At 32.3% G+C, this 21248-nt stretch overlaps 1 protein-coding gene across 2 annotated transcripts in view; it reads right to left on the reverse strand.

Moving 5' to 3' along the window:
* Positions 1–230: 230 nt before the first annotated feature.
* LOC110709274 (threonine dehydratase biosynthetic, chloroplastic-like) overlaps positions 231–21248 on the reverse strand; it is a 34619-nt gene continuing 13601 nt past the window's right edge. Inside the window, exons 1-9 of one of the 2 annotated variants that reach the window (XM_021887489.1) lie at positions 7812–8513; positions 6137–6316; positions 5766–6038; positions 5291–5497; positions 4365–4613; positions 4213–4286; positions 1464–1581; positions 823–957; positions 231–734 (exon numbers count right to left, since the gene is read on the reverse strand). In XM_021887489.1, the coding sequence (XP_021743181.1) occupies positions 594–734; positions 823–957; positions 1464–1581; positions 4213–4286; positions 4365–4613; positions 5291–5497; positions 5766–6038; positions 6137–6316; positions 7812–8258 (1824 nt within the window). In that variant the 5' untranslated portion in view covers positions 8259–8513 and the 3' untranslated portion in view covers positions 231–593. Of the gene's footprint in view, positions 735–822; positions 958–1463; positions 1582–4212; positions 4287–4364; positions 4614–5290; positions 5498–5765; positions 6039–6136; positions 6317–7811; positions 8514–21248 lie in introns of those variants that run through there. The other variant, XM_021887490.1, reaches the window with a different exon arrangement.

Here is a 21248-nt window from a genome sequence, read left to right on the forward strand (position 1 = left end):
AAAAACTAAAATTCTTTTAATAAATTTTACTTATATATATTTGTAACACATAAGAATTTAAAGGATAGACATTAATAAAATTAAATTTCAAAAAAAAAAAATGTCACATAAGTCATTTAATTTCAATTAACTAGTATGGGATAATCTTAGTGGGACAGAGGTAGTAATACAATTATTTTCTTAAGTCGCAACTTTTAAAGCAAGTTGCTTGAAGTAATAAATTAAAAAGATTTAAATAAAAAGAAAAATTTGCATACCCAAGTTACTAAAGGAAAAATAAAAATACTTAACTGGAACACTATTACAAACATTCACTAAATCATTTAGTAATCGAGAATTTGTAACACTATACTACATAATAGAGTTCGAGAGAACTCCTTTTACACAAATTTGTAGCATACAAAGAGATTTTTATATAGGTAAGGCAACAAAAGGGAATGGATGGTGCACCAACGAATCATCAAATGATTGTGCTACAAGATAAATTACCCTTCGCTTCTCAATTGAAGATGTTTGAATCACATTTGGTACTTGCACCATCACTTCTCTGAAGATTTCAAAAAGCTCTTGTTTTATCCTACGCCGCCTACAAGTCAGTGCATCAATACCTCGTAAACTTCATTTCCATTCTCTATAGCGTACATAAAAGCAAGGTTATCAGCACACTGCTGAAACTGGTCCATCTCGGATGAAGGAACTTGGATTCCAACCAACACATTTGCACCAGCTTCACCCTAAACCATATAATAAAGTAATTTGAGAAATATAAATAACAAGACAATATAAGATAGATTTTAAGAAAACAAAAATGCAAAAACTTACCTGTGCACGGTAATGAAATAAACTAATATTCCATCGTGGGCTGAATGCATCCAGAAATTTCATCAAAGCTCCTGGTCTTTCTGGGAAAATAAATCTACAAAGTAGTTCATTTTGGACATCTGACCGGCCTCCCATCTACAAAAAAAGGTAGTCAGGGTTGAATTTTAATGAAATCTACCTTAAGAGACACAGTAATCAAACAATGAACGTGCATCTTGATAAAGTCAAGCCCTTCTTCAGGCGTAGTGAATGCAACAGTGAATGTGATAATATATTTCCGTTTTAAGAGACATTTAAAAAGAACATCTAATAAATCATTCTTCTAGAATAAACTGCTCTTTTTCATTCTTTCTTTCAAAATCAAAAACTGCTCAATGAAACCTTCCATAGTTCCATGCAAAGCATTTTTATTATATAATTTTTTTTTTAATCGTTGATAAATTTTTAAACACTGGAATTTTTTTTCATTTCCGCTTTGATAAAGGCCAAATAATTTCGTCTCATTGCTCTCTGTGATTCCACCAAAACCTTCCCCACCAGTATGGCTCTCTTAGGAAGTTCCTGGAGACAACTTTGGATCCAAAGTACTCGTAATCATTTGTTAATGGAAAGTTTGACTTCAAAATAAGGAAGATGCATACCAGATGCCGTAAATGATCTTTAACCAAATCATTATCCGTTAAGTTGATAGTTCGAAGCTTAGAAGATTCCATTCGCTCCTTCATTGCTTCAAGTTCAGAAACAGTATGATGACCAACACTGCAAAATAAACATAAACCAGCAAAAAAAAAATCACAACTTGTTCTAAAATAAGATTGTTAGGCATATATAGACGTTATAGCCTTATACGTACTCCTGGATGACAAACATTGTCAAAGGACTACTACAAAAGGAAAGAAGACTTAAAGCTTATAAAGAATGACATCAGATACAAGCTTCAATTTAGAGTTATATACATTCTTATGGTGCATTAGGGTTTATATAATTGTATAACCCTTGCCCCATCATTGTGCACTGTGTAAAAGTTGTGACCATGTAGGAGGAATCAAAACAAAGGAACACACTGTATAGAATTTAGATACTTCACTAGTTCAGGCGTATGCCTGTTGTTTGAGTCCAACTGCAAACTGCGAGCTGGTTAAGCCAAAGACTATATAACAGCATTTGACAATCAAATCACTGGAAGTTCAGTTCAGACAAGATAACATATCCCTCAGGTCAAGGAAAGGCTAGGGAATTCCGGAATATATATGCAGCATATTAGAATTATTTCAGGATGAGCAGCTTGCATAATCATAGCTATGCTGGCAGCCAGCACACTCCAAACTATTTTCCATTCATAAACTCAAACTGTATAACTAAGATCAAGTTTGGACGGTTGCCAACAAATTTTAGCAGTTTAAGCGATGGCTTCACTAGAAATGAAAACTTGAACTGCTTCTTGAATTACAAACAGAGCAGCTAAAACCTCAGACAAAAGAACTGACTGCTGCTTCTATAAATTTTTATCAGAATATACAAGCTGTGAGAGAACAAGCAAAAAGAATGGAATCAACATACCCAATTTAAGTAAAGCAAACCACACTCCCAAACAGCCAACAGAAAGCTTAGAAGATGTTGCAAGATTCTCGATTTCTGATCTCAACTCTAAGAACATTTCAATAAATTGGAAAAGATGTGCAAAGACCTTATAAATCAAATAAAGTCTTCAGAAGCTCCCTTAGTAAGCCTTCTTATTTCGTATGCAAGACCAGTGGGCATTCTATAATGCATTCCTGAAAGAACCAGTGGGCATTCTATAATGCATTCCTGAAAGGACCAGTGATGCATATATTGCCTAACCAATTCAATGTATAAAAAAGGCTGAAGGTGCACTATGGTGAGAGGGATCCTTTTGTGCCTAGGGTGCTCTTCAGTCACAATGAGGCGCACTGGAAAAATTATGAACTTAAGAAATTGATTGATGTGAGCCTTGTACAAGGAGGGAGACATACATTTCTGGTACAGCTCAGATTTATTTTGTTGAATGTGCAACAATCTACCTAAAGTCCTCAATTACCCAGCTCCTCAATGCATATGCAAGGAATTTCATATACTGATCTTATTCCCAACTAATGTAATGAAGTATGGCTTATGAACAGTAGGTTTCAATAAATACAGTAATACATCACGACTGAAAATTGGAAGCAAACATTAATGTAACCACGTGAAACCTTTTGCTCTCAACCTAACACTTTCACAACCAAATTAAAAAAGAGTGATCCACACGCCCACACGGGTAGCCACACCCTTTCTAAATTATATTTAATATTTTCTTGTTGTACTCTAATCATATCCGGGTTTATGCATGTGAAACCATCCAATTGTAAGACTGTAACGCATTATCTTATAACACAAGACCACCCAAGGGCTGTAACAATTCACTTGAAAATATAGTAATCTTCTAGAAGACATGGATGGTATGTTACAATTTATAATTTTACCACTTCTCATAATCTTGACTCTATGAGAATCATGGTTGCAGTTTTGTCCCATACCCTATTACCTTACCCGAAACCCCAACTATACTTGATATCACTTGACTCGAACTTTATCCAACCCAAACTAAACTAAACAATCAATGTGTCTACTAATGAATATAAATATAATAAGCCAAATGGAAATAGAATTGAATTTAACTTGACCCAAACATGACCTAACCAGAATTGATCCGACTTAAACCTAAACTAAACAACCCAATAGCCAACTCTAACAATCAATCAATTCCAACATATTTCTAAAATACTCGAGGAACATTCTTAATGAATTTGCCTTCCTTGGATATTATTCATACTTCAACTGGCACCACAAAGGGTGAATGCCAAAGACTCAAAATGGACCTCTAGGACTTATTATAAATGATTGGAGCAATAGATATGATTACATCACCAGCAATTTTCAAAAAGGCAGATATCCAGACTAACAAATATCCTTTCAAGGCTCCCTCAAGTTTCATGTCATCCCTTTATTTCAATGGAATTGGGAGACGAACTAAAACAATAGAAGGATACTTGCAGTTGAGGTTGTAATAGTGAGTGGAATATTGTATAAAAACAGACTAACAAAAGGAAGAAAAAAAATTCTAGAAAAGCAGAGTAACTTCTTGGCTTAAGTTATAAAATCGAATGTAAGTCAGAGTTAATCACTTCAACAATTTCCTACTTTTGCCAATTGGGAGTTTTCCTAGTCATGGTCCATCAATAAATTCTGTACTAGAACAGAATGCTAGCTAATTGGAAATTTAGAGCAATCAACAAGATAAAACGCAAAACAAGTGAAATGATATTATTAAATGAAGCCGACATCAGGCGTCAAGATTGAGGCTTTAAAGATGACTTCAGAAGTTCTTACCTGTAGAGAACTAAAGCTTCTTGCTTTGCAGAGTTATATCTGTATTTAAATTCTGTAATATTCATTGGCCCCACCTGTAAAGCCAAAATTCTTTGAACATAAATAAGAGCTAGTTAAAGTGCAGAAGGTTGACTTTCAAATGAGTGGCCTACCATCTCAGCAAATATTTTGAAGCTACCAGGTTCTTCAGGCATAAAGGTTGCAAGTACTGCTTCCCGCTGCCGACCAACGTCTGCAAGTTCAGTGACTAATCTCAATCTATCAAAGTTCATATTAGCCCCACTGGTGATTGCAACAACATTTTCATTCTTTATGCCATAATATTTGCAATAGGCTTCTGCACCAGCGAGAGCAAGAGCACCTGCTGGTTCCAGTATACTCCTTTTCTCCTCGAACATGTTCTACATTAACAAAACAGAATATTAGTTCTAGCAACTACTGATTCCTTGAACCAATACAATATTTGGCAATTCAGCATAAAATATGATATATTAGCTGAAAGTAGTCATTAAATTCAAAAAATGTTAAAGCCATTTTTTTGTTTTGATAGAATGACATTTGTGGTCAAGGTTAAGAAAAATTAATTCACAACAGAATTTAGACATAGAAGAGTAGAGATTTCAGCAATAAACAATAATTGATGGGCATAATGTCGACAATGAGAATCTTATAAGCCTCAAGAGTTTGATGATGATGTGCATCCTTCTTGAAATCAAGGTCACTAATCTAGCTTAGGAGTGATTCTTAATAACTAAAAACCTAAATTTGAACATTCAAGTGATGAACTGAGGCTTCTAATAATTCTAATTCATATTCAATAATGCTGCATCAACAAAAAGTCAGTGAGCCCTGCAATGAGTAAACAGTTACTTCCGTGGCTTCGTAACAAATAACTAGGTTCCATATTCAGAGAAAGATAAATTTTTCATAAATACATGAATCTACAAAAGAGGGAAACAGAAATCAAAGTGTGTCACAAGTACTGAACAGAATGCGATATAGAATTACAATTACAATCCATGAAATATAGATAGCATGGATCTACATTGCAGGTCTTGGGTTAAATTTTGGTGCTAACCTTTATAGAGGCACAAATGGCATCACGATTAACAAGAACTACACCATCAATCAATTCCTTGCATATGCGAAAAGGTTCTTCCCCAACAACTTTAACAGCAACACCATCCGCGAACCCTCCAACTTTATCTAGCATAATTCTTTGTCCATGATGTAATGAAAGAGCCATTGCATTGGCATCAGCTGGTTCCACCCCTATAATTTTGACCTGATAAGAGATATATCACATATAGCATCATGATAAGAATAAATTGACATTACTACAAGGGAATCTGAAGATTAAGAAATCAGTTAAAGCAAAGTGGAAAGGACATGCATTGCAAACATAGTAGCAAAGAAAGCATACAGACATAAGTGCACCACAGCTCTCCAAAGCATAAGAAAAATAATAACACGAACTACAAAGTAATGTTTTTCGCTGAATATCACTATGGACAGTAAATTTTTTTAAAAAAAATGCACAGCCAAAAACCAACCTCTGGTTGAATTCTCTTTACATAAGCAGCAATACCAGCTATGAGTCCACCACCACCTACAGGAACAAAGATCGCATGTAGAGGACGGCCTTTTGACTGGTTCACAATCTCCATGCCTACTGTCCCTTGTCCCATTATGATATCTGGATGGTCAAATGGGGGGATAAATGTCCGCCCCTCCTCTTCCGCCCTATTTTTAGCATATGCTTGTGCCTCGTCATATGAATCACCCACAAGAACAACTGTGGCACCCAGCCTCTTTACAGATTTCCACTGAATAAAACATGGAAATCATCAGTTTTAAGACAACTCAGAAATAAAGTCATAATATATCACGCAAAGGCATAAGAAATTGTCACAAATATTCAAACCTTGATTTCTGGTGTAGTCACAGGCATAACAATTACAGCATTACAATCCAATTTCTTAGCAGACAAAGCCACCCCCTGGGCATGATTTCCAGCCGATGAGCATATAACTCCTCTTTCCAATTGCTCTTTTGGAAGCTTTACCATCATATTGTAAGCACCCCTTAGCTTGAATGAGAAGACCTGCAAAAGGAGAATTATAGAACCCTCAAAAACTGCATGGCATGAAGAAAGATAAATTAGAAGCTTTCAAGGAGAAAAAACTCAAGTTTTTTATCACCTCAAAAATGTAGAATTTACTTTGTAGAAAAGGAAACAAAATTCTAGATGAACAGATATGAGAGTACAAAGGACGGCACTTTCATGAAATTGTCACCGTAATTTCGTACAAGAATTTATAACTCCATCTTCACGAGTACTACTCATTACCGTAGCAACAAAAAAAGTAGAACTCAAAAGAGGGGTCGCCTATGTGAGTATGTTTATTCTTAGGATAAAAGTGACAAAGAGTAAGAGATGTATTACCTAAAATAGGGTCCCCCAAGGTGGAGTTGGAGATGACAAAATATATACTACATATACTTCTTATATATAGGAAAAAATGGAGGTAGAAGTATGGAACAAAAACTATAACACTGTAAAGACGAAGGTGGTATTAAGGGACAAAGGCTATTATGTTTACTTTCAATAGTCCTAAAAATCGTAAAGCTATCCTTCTTTTTCTCTCAATATTTATAGTATATTTGCTAATGGTAACTAAAAATTTATGACAGGAGTAGAGTACAATACACCAATTCTTTAAGAGTTATACTTAACATCTTGTAGTGGTTTCATCTACTTTGCAATATTTCATAATCTACAATTCAAATCTCTGCAAACAATTTTTTTTTTCTGAATTTTTTGCAGTTATACAAATTTTTTTTTTAATGTCTGTAATTTAGTTTTCAACGTTTTCAGCAGACCAAATCAAAGAAAAAGGTTTAAATCTAATTGCGAAACTGTTATTGTCAGCCATTCATTTGCTAAAACGACAGTAACACTAGAATTGCTACACTCCAAATTTCCTGTCAGAACGATATTGCAAGTTTACATCAGTAGATTACTACCTTGCATATCTTTGAGACACTGCCATCCACTGACTATGCTACTTGCTAGTTCATCAAAACAACCATAATTAACGAAAAAAAAAAACTACTCTGATTTATTAAAACAAGTAAATTTACAGAGAAAAATTAATCTTGATCATCAAAACAAGCCAAAAACAAAATGCAAAACGAACCATCTAAAGAACCAAACTTTTACCATCAGCAAATTCAACTAAATATTTGTCTTTCAGAGAATAACTTCTATAATTCCCTAAATTAAATTAAATCATCCATTTTTTTTTTTAAATCTGACCTAAATTAAGCTTCCAAACATCAATCATCATAATCACCAGATATGTATAATGTAATACAAGTAATAAAAAATAAAATAAAAAATCAGCAACCACTTATGAGAACTAAGAGTACAGTCAAAGTACTTGTTGTCAACTACTTTAGTTGGTTAAAGTCTCACAGCTTTTCAATCGAATTCGCCAACAATCATTAAATAAAAAAATAAAAAATAAAAAAAACAAAAACAAAACAAAACAAAAATTCAAATGCAAATAAATAAAACTGAAAAAATCACAACGCACCGGCTGTAAATCCTCCCTCTTAAGCCAAACATTATTCCCTAACCTCTCAGACAGCTTTTCAGCAAGCTGCAATGGCGATTGAACGGCGATATCATAAACCTTAGACGACAATATATTAGTCAAACACTCCATAGCAACAGCGGAGTCATTATTCTCCGATGATTGAAACTCCGGAACAGCGCCGAGGTAACCGCTTGCGTACTTCAAAGACTCGGTCGATACGAGTTTAAGAGGAACGGACGAGAACGGAGACGACGGCGGAGGGGTGTTAGTGATTGTTTCTTCCGGGGAGAAGACGGTGGCTTTGACGGCGAGGGAATGGCGGCGGTAGAGTTTGGGGAGGTGGAGGAGAGATGAGGTTGGGTGGATGGTGGGGCGGTTGAGGGAGGAGAGAGAGTCGAAGGTGGCGGCGGCGCCGCCGGAGGAGGGGAGGAATGAGAGGGACATTATTATGTTTGAGGGGAAATTGAGAGGTGGCGGAGGAAAAAAAAGTTGTAAAAGTGATGAATAATTTGTTGTTGCTGTTTGTGTTTTTTTTATTAGGGGAGTTTGTGACAGAGGGGTTGGGAAAAAAATCTAATGTTTTCTCACGTTTTTATTCCTTTTACTCCGTATTTTGTTAGACGACAAGGAATGTAGGACTGGTCGAGCATCTTGTAACAGTAACACTTTAATTATTGTACGGTAAAAAAATTGTTGTTGCATTTCACAAACCCTTCAATTCAACCCTCTAGTAAGTGGAATTTTGGTAGAATTCTTTCCATTATGGATGGAATCTAAGGGTTTAAAACGTGTTTTAAATTTTAATTAGTGTTTTAATAATTGGTTTGTTTGTTTTGTTTGTTTTGTTTGTTGTCTCCATCTGTGAGAGTTTGTCTATGATTGAGAATTTTATTTTTTAGGGTTTTTATAATAATTGGGAAGGTAATGTGGATTCCTATGGGTTTGGGATTTGTCATCAACCGGTCGATCAAAACAGCAGCACAAATTACAGATATTTCAACTTGAAAAGATGCAAAGAGATCGAAAATCATTTTTCGCGTCAAGTTTGAAGCGATGGAGTATGAGCTATGCCAAATATGCAAATTAGTTATGATTTTGATGGTAAAAGTTATGATATTTTATCTAAATATGTGGTTTACATATTTTTATTATTGTAGATATCGTATGACTATTATTTAATGATATTATTAAATCTCATTAAAAAAAATAGATAGATAAAAAGGGAAGGAAAAGAGGGGAAGGGGTGGGAGGGGAGAGAAAAAAGATGAGTTTTTCTTTTTAAATTTCTCCATTGTTGGAGGTATTAATTTATTACTGTTTAATCCTTTTATTTATCTTCAATTCAATTTCCTTCCTTCCTCATTTGTTTTTCAAATGAAAATACTCCATCACTAAGACTCTAAGCGTAAGGAATTGCTCATGTGGTTATAACTTCCTCCCGACTCTAAGAGATTTTGGAATCAATTCTCATCATCCGCCCTTGTGACTCTCTAAAAAAAAACACACACACACACACAAAAATATAGGTAATTGTTGATTTATTTAATTTACAAAAATGCAATTAGATAAACGATCTTTTTTTTACTATGAAGATTTACTACTTGTAATTATTGTATATTAAACTATTTTTATTCCCTCCATTTCCTCAAACAAAGTGTAGGTAATTGTTGATTTATTTAATTTACAAAAATGCAATTAGATAAACGATCTTTTTTTAATATTAAGATTTACTACTTGTATTTATTGTATATTAAACTATTTTAATTACCTTTGTTCTGATAAATCTTTCTATATTTAAGATTAATAATGTAGGTCGACCACCTTCAATTATTTATTTTTTTCTAAACACATAAGCACAAGTCAAATTATTTCTATCACATGTTAAATCATGCTCAATTTCACATTAACCTTCACATAAACCAATATTTCACCAAATAAATATAAATCCCTCACAAGTTACAAGTTGGTATCATCTTATTATCACTCATTCACACATGTAAATATCACTCATATAAAGAAAGCATATCTTCCAAATATGCAAACGTATGTGTCTAATTTTATTGATTAACTAGATTAGGTCCCGTGTCATGCACGATTAATTTCAGTATTATTGTCAACAAAAAGTATGAACTAAATTATCGAAATATTTATTAAAATGAAACATATTCATGAAAAAATCGATTAGCTAAATATGTATTTTAAAGTTAAACAGTTGAGCATATGATTATTTTTTGTATTTTTATACATGTGGTAATGTAATAGTGTTATTTTTCTTATTAACTAAATGAAAATTTTTTAAGCTATGTACTAACCCTGTGAATAAATTTTCTTTTTGCACACAAGTAAGATCACCCTATTATTTCATTCAAAATCATCCAACCTAAAATAATATTATTCAAATCATTATTCCAATTAATAACATCTTATTTCTTATTCAACTTTTCTCCTACTATCAACTCTAATTCAAATATCAATGTATTTGAAATTATATTTTGGTACTATATATAAATTATATAATAATTAATAGTTATCAATCAATAAGTTATACATTTATTTATTGATATTTTTACATAGATATTGGTTATCAAGATAAGTTTCTTAACAAAAATAAGTAATAAAAATCTTATGTTGATAATCTATATGATATTTTTTTTTCCTAAAAAAATTATTGTTTATTTGTTCTTTCTATAATTAAAAATCTAGATGATAATTAATTTTCTACCACGTTTTTGATAATTTTTATTCCTCATTTAAACTTTATTTAAAAGAAGATCCAAAGAAATAAATAAAAATATACGTAATATATTTTTTAGGACACACCAGGCGATGACACGTGTCATTGGTGGTGTGTCTTTTAGTATATATTATTGATGATTATTGATTGATGATTATTGATTATTGATTGATTGATGATGGTAGATTGAAATTGTGGTTAAGTTCTTACCTTTCGTATCAAAGTCAAATGTTATAAATGGCGATGGAAACAAAGCCTTTGCTTGATTAGAGGAGGGTGTCACATGACACACACACACACACACACACACACATATATATATATATATATATATATATATATATATATATATATATATATATATATATATATAATAGGCATTTTTTTAGAGCTTTCGGAGCGCCACATAAGAAATATAATTATTTGGACCAATAAGAAAAAAATTGTATTTTGTTTTTGAATTAAAAAACTATATCGCTTCCTTGATAAAAGTAACGAATTAGATTTGATAAATCTAAAATTATTTTAATCCACGAATTAAATTATTTTAATCCACGAATTAAATTATTTTAATGAAAAAAAAGTAAAAATGTAGGAAAAGATAAGTTTATTAAATCAATACTACGATTATAAGAAATTCAAAAAAAATTAGGAAAAGAAAAATCTCCAAAAAAATATTTAAATTATAGTTGTCAATGAATTTGGTGAATCTATCGAAATAAAAAATTTTGGTATACAAAAAAAAAATGAATAACGATTTAGAATTTAAGTTATTTTAAAATTTATCTTTTCACATCAAAGAATTTATGTAATGGATGAAATATCATACGAAGTATTTACAATTTGTTTATACTTAATAAATTCAATTATAATGAGTAAAACAACTAAAATTAAACTTTTGTAATTTTGCCTGAAATTATTTAATACAATAAATAAAATAATTAAAATCTTAGATGAAAAAACCGTGCATCGCACGGGCTTTCTTCTAGTAAAGCTTATGACAGGGTAGAATGGGGTTTTTTGCGAAAACTTCTCCTCACGATGGGTTTTGATGGTAGGTGGGTCAACTTGGTGATGCATTGTACGTGTAACCTCAGTAACTTACTCTTTCATTATTAATGGAAGAGTTTGTGAGTCAGTGACTCCCTCTCGGGGGTTAAGGCAAGGAGACCCTCTATCTCCTTATTTGTTTATATTGGTGGCTGATGTTTTTTCTCGCATGTTGCACAATAAAATTCAGAACTCATAGCTACATGGGGCAAAAGCTAGTAGGAGTGATCTTGCTATTTCTCACCTTCTTTTTGCAGATGATAGCTTGCTTTATGCTAGAGCGACACGACAGGAATGCGAAATGATAATTGATATTCTCAACCGCTATGAAGTAGCTTCCAGGCAACAAATTAATTATGAGAAGTCGGAAGTGTCATTTAGTAGAGGGGTGAGCGAAGAGAAGCAAGAGGATTTGATGGTAACGTAATATCTTATTAATATGAAACGTGTTGATAGACATGGTAAATATTTGGGTATTCCTACTTTAGCTGGGAGATTAAAAAAGGCTATTTTTGGTGCTCTATTAGACAGAATTTGGAAGAAGTTGCAGGGTTGGAAAGAAAAACTTCTTTCGAGAGTATGGAAAGAGGTGCTTCTATAAGTTGTGATACAGAAAATCCCAACGTACTTTATGGGTGTGTATAGATTCCCTTGTTCGGTTATTAATTATATTCGGTCGGCCGCGGCAAGGTTCTTTTGGGGTAGTTAGGGCTCAAAACGGAAAATTCACTGGAAATCTTGGGAAGTGATGTACATGCTGAAATGCTTAGGAGGGATGGGATTTAAGGATTTGGAGATATTCAATATTTCTCTTCTTAGAAAGCAAGCTTGGAGGTTGGTGCATAGGGAAGACTCTCTCCTCGGCAAGGTTATGAAGGAAATGTATTACCCAAATAGTACTTTTCTTGACTCTTATCTTGGTGTTTCGGGTAGTTACTCGTGGCAAAGTATTTGGAGTGCGAAAGCACTTCTTAAGGAAGGACTTATTTAGAGGATTGGCAATGGCGCTAGTGTCAACATCTGGAAAGACCCTTGGGTGGCCGATGAGGAAGGGCGCTTTGTTACATCTCCGGAAGTGGAGGATTTGAGCCATGTGAGTGATCTGGTGGATTTTACAATGATGGAGTGGAATGAAGATCTTATTGCTGCACATTTTAACGAGAGAGATAAGAGATGTATACTTTCTATCCCTCTTAATTTAAGGGCTCCGAAGGATGAAATCACATGAGCACTCTCCACGGACAGACTTTATTCAACAAAGACCTTGTACATGTTGGGTAAGGGCTGCGATTTTGATTCTTTTCGCCAGATTTGGGGAATGATTTGGGGGTTTAGGTGAGACATTTCTTGTGGAGGATGTGCACTAAAACTCTTCCTACAAAGTTGTTTTTGTTTACTCGTCATATTCTCGATTCATCTTTGTGCCCATGGTGTGGTATTGGTGAGGAATTGGCTCTTCATGCGATTTTCTTCTATGGCTGAGTGTGTGAGTTGTGGGATGCTTGTGGTTGTGCTGCTGCAAGGCCGAGGGATGGTGAAGAGGTGTGTGATATGTTGGTCAGATGGAGTCAGCTAGGGGAAAGGGTGAAGCAAAGGGCAGCCTATCTTGCTTGGATAATCTGGACCCCCATTCCTCTAGCTATAGCGAACTCAATCCTACTGAAGATGTGAGTAGCTGCACGAGCACTGATATCCTGAGTCTTAGGAGTATTATTATTATTATTATTATTATTATTATTATTATTATTATTATTATTATTATTATTATTACTACTACTACTGTGGAGTAGAGTTGAGGAAGAGTTGTATATATATATAAGAAGTGACAAATAAATATTTGTGTGTGTTTTATTAAGGGGGTTGGAAATTAGGAGATATTTATATATATATAAAAAAAATCAAGTGTTTTAGGTCACGTTTAATATCTTTTTAATGATAGTATTAATAAAGTTATTTTTTACAGTCTTTTAGTGAAATTGCATACAATATTAATGTTATAAATAACATTGTCAATCCATTACAATGACACATTGACACTCAAATGCTTTTTACGATTATAATTAAAACACAAAGTTTCGAGCACAAAAATATTAAAAAATTTGTATTGGAAAAAAGTTATGAAAATATTAAAAGCAGTTGAATAACAATAAATTATCATTAGGCTATATTTTTTCAATTCTAACAATTTGATGAAAACTAATGGTCAATGTTTGTAAATTTTTGGTTCACAAAAAACTTGTGCCACTTATTTTAAGACAATAATATAAGTATATTTTAATCCGTTTGCATTTTTAATGGTTATTGGTGTTTTTTTTTTATTCCAAAATCTCTGAAATCAATCGAGAAAGATGCCTAACCAATTGAACTATCTCACATACTCTTATTGGCGGATCTATTTAGGTGCATACTGAGTCACAACAGTAACAAGAAAAAAAATGATTTTTTTAAAAAAAAATTATCAAAGAGAACGCTTATTGTAGAGAGGCGGTCTCTTTGATGCTGTTATTGTCACAAGAACTTTGAACTGCGTCAGTGGTTTACTTTTAAAAAAAAAAAAATCAAAAAGACCAGTTATTTAGGTAACAAGTCTCTTTGATGGTACTATTGCAATTCACAATTTTAGCGCTGCTTTTTTGTTTCATTAAAGAAACCGGTTATACTTAATAACCGGTCTCTTAAGTTATCTCATTTTTAATTATTAAATTATTATAATTTTTGCTTCTATTTATATCCTATATTTGTGCAACCAATTTTAATATTTTCCCACAATTTTTTTTAACTTAAATAAAAAATCATAAGGTTAATGTAATAGTTATATAGTACTATTTGTTGCTATTCAAAAAAAATATATATAGTTCTATTTGTTTGTAACATGTTATTTGTAGTACTTTCAACATGTAAGATTGAATTTTTAAGTACTACGGAGTATTTGGTTGTAGTATGAATTTTTGTGCCCGATTTTAGATTGAAATCAATTTGGTGAAATTTGGTTTTTTTTTTAATATAATTTTTGGATTGAAGTTAATTGTGAGCAAGATTAGGAAAAAAATTTGTGTTTTCACAAGTGATCAATAATTGACGGTGACTCACCATGTCGGAAATCCTAGATCCGTCACTGCATACTCTCTATTGCCATTATTCCTGAGTAGGCATGGTGTGGTACTAGTCAACTAGTGACAATTAAAGTGCACATGCAGATCAATTCAACTTACTTCCTCTATCTATAAATAATCTTTCTATATTTTTATAAGATGTCTTACAAAGATCTTTATTACTCAAAAAAAATCACTAATATTTGGTAATTAAAGAGGATTATATGTTTAGTCCTCGTCCATCACTTGTAATATTCTAACAAAAACTTTTGCATGCCCCCGGTTTACAATAATTTTATTGTACATCGAACATTTTCGAAAAGTGACTCTTTTTACTTACAAAAGTGACCCTTTTTTTTTTACAAAAGTGACCCATATTTTCACAAAAGTGACCCTTTTTCCATAAAAGTGACCCTTTTTTTTATACAAAAGTGACTTATATTTTTACAAAAGTGATTTTTTTTTCACAAAAATGTCCCTTTTTTTTTCACAAAAGTGACTTTTTTTCCCAAAAACAGAGTATCAAAATCAATAAAAATAAACACAAACGCATGCAAAAGTATACTTGATTGATGTCGTATGCTTAACGAAATAATGACAATTAACTTAGCTTGTTTCTGAAATTGGGGCTTGAATTGAGAGCTTCTCCTTCTTTAGCTTGTTTCTGAAACAGAGTACCGACGCGAAATTGGGCAGAACAATTCCTTATTGAATTCTTTTACAGTTTATTCCTGCTTCAATAGGACATGAGGGGATTTTAAAATCAAGAGTTTATAATTTCTTTGGATGGATAACTAATGTCCTTTCTAGGCAAAAATTTGAGATGACGATCTACAAGGAACAATAGATCGGAGTTCGGCCGGATTATTGGGAGATGCTAAGGGAGTTCGACGGTGGCGCGGCAGCTGGGAGTGGCGACAGGGTTGGTGGTTTGGCGGTGGGTGTTTTTCTCGGCGGTGGTCCGGCTGACTTCGGCGGTGACTCCATGACTTAGAGTTGATGAAGTTACATGCCCAGCCCGATTTACACTAATTTAGTGTAAACCCGATGTTATTAAATATTTGTGATATTCTAATGTGCCAATTGGTTTCAAGTGATATTCCTAATTTTTTACCAATGAATCATAAATAAATCTTAGTATTAAATCCTCATTCCCCACAAAACCACATTAAAATTATGGTGTATTATTGGCTACAACTTCATATAGTAAAGTTAAAGCTAAAAAGTAAAGACAAATGACTAGCATAAGAAAGATTGATTATTTTTGGTGGTGATAAAATTAGTCTTGTTTATTATTTGTTACAGTTATATAAAGCCAACTCTTAGTTGTTTGAAAAGGCATCTTCAATTCAATTTGCATGTTAATCAAGTCAAGTTGGATCATTTGGAGCTAAGTTACATGTTGACAAGTGTTCAACCTTCATAAGTCCTGATTTTAAGGTGCGCATCAAATCAATAAAAGACTTGTAAGGACATTTTTTTTAAAAGGAAAATTATGTTTTATTTCTAATTTGATGATATATACTTCGTATATTTGTAAGAAAATTAAAAACCTACCGTATTTCATTGAACTTTAATTTATTAATTGCGTTGATATGATGTACAAATTATTGCCTATGTATTTTACAAACATTACTTTATCTATACAAATATTTTCAATAATAGGAAATACATATTTATCATGTGTTAGTGTCACATCTTTATCATTTAACTTTATAATTGTTTTATTCTTGTTTTTCCGAGAATGAGGGATAACTCAAATGATTAGAGGCTTAGAGCTTTCCTTTCGGTTTCAGGATATCTTGGAATCGCCCCCATCCTTTGTGGCTCTCTAAACACCAAAAAAAAAACTTCTTGCTTTTCCATTCAATATGATTAATGTTATGATCAAATAATTAATTTAGCTTTTATTTAGCTTTGATTCCCTTAATCACTAAGTATAAAAAAATAATTACTAGTCCATTCAATTAATAATTAGTGGTTTCATTTGAGAGGAATCAAGGAAATTGAGCACAAGAAAATTAATCAATAAGATCGAATGTAACCATTTTACGGGGTATTAATCTTCTAACTCTTTTCAAGGGAAAAAAAATATTAACCTAAACCTTTGATTTGTTTTCAAGGAAAGTAATAGAAGCCTGCTGAGATTAATGCATTTCGATAATGCACGTTGCACAATCAATCATGCAAAAGCGTATGTTCAAATATAAATAATTTTTTTAAAAAACTCCATAAATATGTTTTTAATATTTTTTTTAAACAAATCAATTCATTAATAAAAAGACATTCGGCATTTACAAATATGTTTTCAATATGAATAGTAAAATGAGGGGCAAAGTAGGGATGTCATTAATGTAATGAAGATAGTATGGTAAAAAATGATAAAATTTTAAAACTAGTTCAAACAAGCATCTATAAATATAACTAAAGTAACAACCGTGGATATTATCCCCTATTTATATTGTACTGATGTCAAGTTGTGGTAAAAAAATTTCCCGTCTAAATCAATTGTTGACATCATATTCTAATTTTTATTTTTACTTTTTTTACAACATTCTAATTTTTTTACCTTAAATTATTAAAATATATACAGAGTATATTTTTTTGAAGACAATTATTATATTACGAAGTATGTTATTTTCTATATTTTTTTTTACATTATTATGGATTTGTAAAAAAAATTATCTGGATTCAAATATAATTACTCCCTATTTAAGAGTACTCTGTATTGCATAATTTGGTTAAATGTTTACTATCTTCAAAATTATTTAGATCTAAATACCATTGCAATTAATGGTTTGAAAATTTTTATGTTGTGCATCGAATGGGGCTAATTTAATTTATAACTATAGATCACCGTGCATGGCACGGGATCTAACCTAGTTGTATAGTATTAGAGAATGAGAGAGCATTTGTCATATCTATTGATTATTACTAAAACAAAACATGCTAACATCATTAAAGGACACATGTCAACTTTCTATGAAATTTTTTCCCGTCTAAACTATTTTTTACATCATCCCTTTTTTTTTCCTTTCAAATTTTCATGATTAAATATATACAATACTTCTTCCAAAATAAATTAATGAAATTATGATTACACTATTTTTCAAATAAAGAATATTAACAACTATTTTAAACAAATAATAGCTATTTAATTTGTGCAAAGAACGAGACTAAACTAGTATATTGATATTGCAAATACTTAATGAATAAAATGGCCTTACTTTCAACCCTCGCCATTTCAATCACAAAAGAAGAAAGAAAAAAAAACATCTAACTTAGCACATTTCACCACTATCATTCTCACATTGCGCTGAAAGAGTGAGGGATAGCTCAAGTGGTTAGAGCTTTCCTCTCGATTTCAAGAGATTTTGGGATCGATTCTCACCCCCGCCCTTGTGGCTCTCTAAACACCAAAAAAAAAAATTCTCACATTGCGCTATAAAATATACTACGTATAATGAAAGAAATCTTACTCCCTTTTGTATCTTGATTACTTCATATTTTATTAATTTTCTCATTTAAAATCTTTATTCATTGATTTAAGTAACTAAAAATTTGTATTATTCATATATATATATATATATAAGCCTAGAAAGTTAGGTACAATTAATAAATGAGTTGTGCCCAGTTAATTCCCTTGATAAACAAAGGGGTATAATCGTCTTTTCAAGTACTAGTGAAGGGGTACATACGTTTTTCAGGTACTAGTTGAGGGGTACATGTGTAATTTCCTACATACAAGTTGCAAACAGTAATTGAACAACTCACCAAAAGTACTGAATAAATGACCACGCTTTTTTTAATAGGAAATTTTGTCAGAAAAAACCATTTATAACAACCTTTTTGTTGGAAAAAACGTTATAAAAAAATTTTGGCACAAAGAAACCAGATTGTAAATTTTTTTTGTTGAAGACAATATGAGATCTCTAATCACTCAATTAACCTCTAATCTCCCCTCAATACTTCAAATTATTCATAATTCTCACTAATTAATTTAATTTATAAATAAAAAAAAAAAGAAAAAACAAAACCCACTCCTCACCACCACCATCAGCCGAGCCACCCTCTCCTTCTCCCCCTCCTATATCAACAACCCCCTCTCCCATCCCCAACCTCCGCGTAGAACCCCCACCCCCGCCAACCAACCTCCACCGCCGAACCGACCCCCCTTTCCCATTTACCCTCGGCGCGACTACCCTCCTAAACACTAACCCAAAAATTCTACCTAATAGAGTAGCCACCATCACCCCCGCAATCAACAGCGACGACCCATTTCAAGAATGGGGATTCGTCATCTAGGATTTTGGGCATTTATTAGAATTGCATAAATCTCTTCCGAAATTGAGATTCAAAGGGTTCGAAATTTGTGCGATTTGTTTTGATAACTTGCCGGCGAAATTTGCGATGATTTCTTTTGGAAGGTGAAACGTCCTGGTGAACCGGGGTAGGGGCGGCATCGGTGCCAGCGCGGGGTAAGGGAAGGAGGAGGTAGACGACAAGTGGTAGGGGCAGCTGATAAGTCTATTATATATATATATATATATATATATATATATATATATATATATATATATATATATATTATTCCCCATCCCACGGTCATATTTGTGTTAATTTGAACTCTGTGGAGCTATTTTTATTTCTAATATACGTTTTCTAGTGGTTTTTGTAGAGTTGGTATTATTTTGTAGAAATCTGCAGATTTATGACGATTTCCGAGCTTATTAAACCACTATGAAGATATTGGAGAGGGATCGTATTTTTATGACCGTATATTTAAAGCTCAAGACCGTGCTAAATAAATTTAGTTCGGTGAATAAGGGCTCGATTTTAGTGATTGAGGTCCAATGTTCCCCAATAAATTACGAACCAAGGTCATTGAGAAATTGGGCTTAAGTTAACAAGATCCAACTCAAAGCCCAAGTCCAACAAGAGAAGTCCAGCTCGCTGCTATGATTGACGGGCCCGTTCGGGCAGTAGCTGGCCCGATCGTATACGCTGATATTTTGGTGAATCATAGTGGGCTATGTTATTAAAGCCCACTTGATGGTTGTTATGTCGGTGGGTATTTTTTTTGACAAAGATGTCGGTGGGTATTGTTATAAAAGGGTGGAGTACATAGGATTAGAGGAGGTTAGATGAATTTCCTTTAGACTTTTAGTTTTTAATTTTCCGCAGCTTTTTGGATTCATTGTTTTTCCCTAGATTCGATTTTAGTGGATGTTTTCCATTAGAGTACTTTTTTGAAAATTTTAAGGTACAAGCGACTGTATCATGCTTGGTATAGACAAAAACGTGGAATGAACATGTGTATGTTTTATAAATAACATACAACTATTTTATAAAAAACATATAGCTGTTTTGTAAAGAACATCCAACTTTATGTTTTTTTTTTTTTATAATCTAAAGAACATATGTAATATTAATAAAGAACATGATAATATTATATAATGAATATTATTTATATATACCCACTATAATTTGGAGACAAAATTCAAAGAACATTTAACAATAAGCAATGAGCATTATGTCACAAATAAAAGCACATTATATAGATAATCAAAGAACATGAATATATGTTATTTTCACTTTTTTTTGGTGTAAATATATTTTTTTTACTGAAGGGTATATGTTCATTACATTTTAATAGTATGTTATTTTCATTATAGTTATATGTTCTTCACTTTTCTATATTATGTTCTTTCATGCAAAACGGCTGTGCAATGCACGTACCGGCGCATGCAGGAACCACTGATTGTACTCTTTTGAGTTTTAGTTTGCTGCAACTTTTAATTAGCTTTTATTCAATATCTTAGAACTTATGTCCACTAGTTTTTTTCATTATTACTCTGTATTACAGTTTTGTTCCACTCTCGTTTAATTATTACTACTTGCTCTAATTTTGATATTTTAGCTGTAATATTAGTTTTCAATATTCTTGTTCTTATTATGCTTAATTTAATCGCTTTGATTAGTTTAGTTTTAATTATGCACGAGTAGTTTTATTCTAGGGTTGTGGGGATCCATGAATAATATGAAGGGGTAATTTATTATTGTTAATTGTCGATGGTTGATTAATTTCCTATTGATTTATTTAATACTATGCAATTAGATTAGTGTTGGTTTAATTGTATGAGTTACGCAATATTGATTAGAGATTCGAGAGATGAGAATTAATATTAAGGCCTAGTTTTAATAGGCAATTTAATTTATAAATGGTTAAGTCGAGATTCGAGAGATGAGAATACCGATAAATTAACTCTGTGACTGTAATACGTAGCGAAAGCCCTTTATGATCTGATTAATTGATACATTCATGATTGATTATTATGTTTTACCCTGAAATATTATTTATTGGTGAACCTATGCCTAGGTCTTTTATTTATTGATTTCATCCTACTTTTATTTCTCCCTACTTTTATTCTTCGTAGTATAGTTACTTTAAATAACAACAATTTTGGTTACTTGATAATCTAGATTTATATTAATTAATTAGGAATAGAAAGACCAGTTTTCTTGTGGATTCGACCCTACTTCCCTATCCACTTTAGT

This window comes from Chenopodium quinoa, unplaced genomic scaffold, assembly GCF_001683475.1.
Source record: "Chenopodium quinoa cultivar QQ74 unplaced genomic scaffold, ASM168347v1, whole genome shotgun sequence".
NCBI lineage: Eukaryota > Viridiplantae > Streptophyta > Magnoliopsida > Caryophyllales > Amaranthaceae > Chenopodium > Chenopodium quinoa.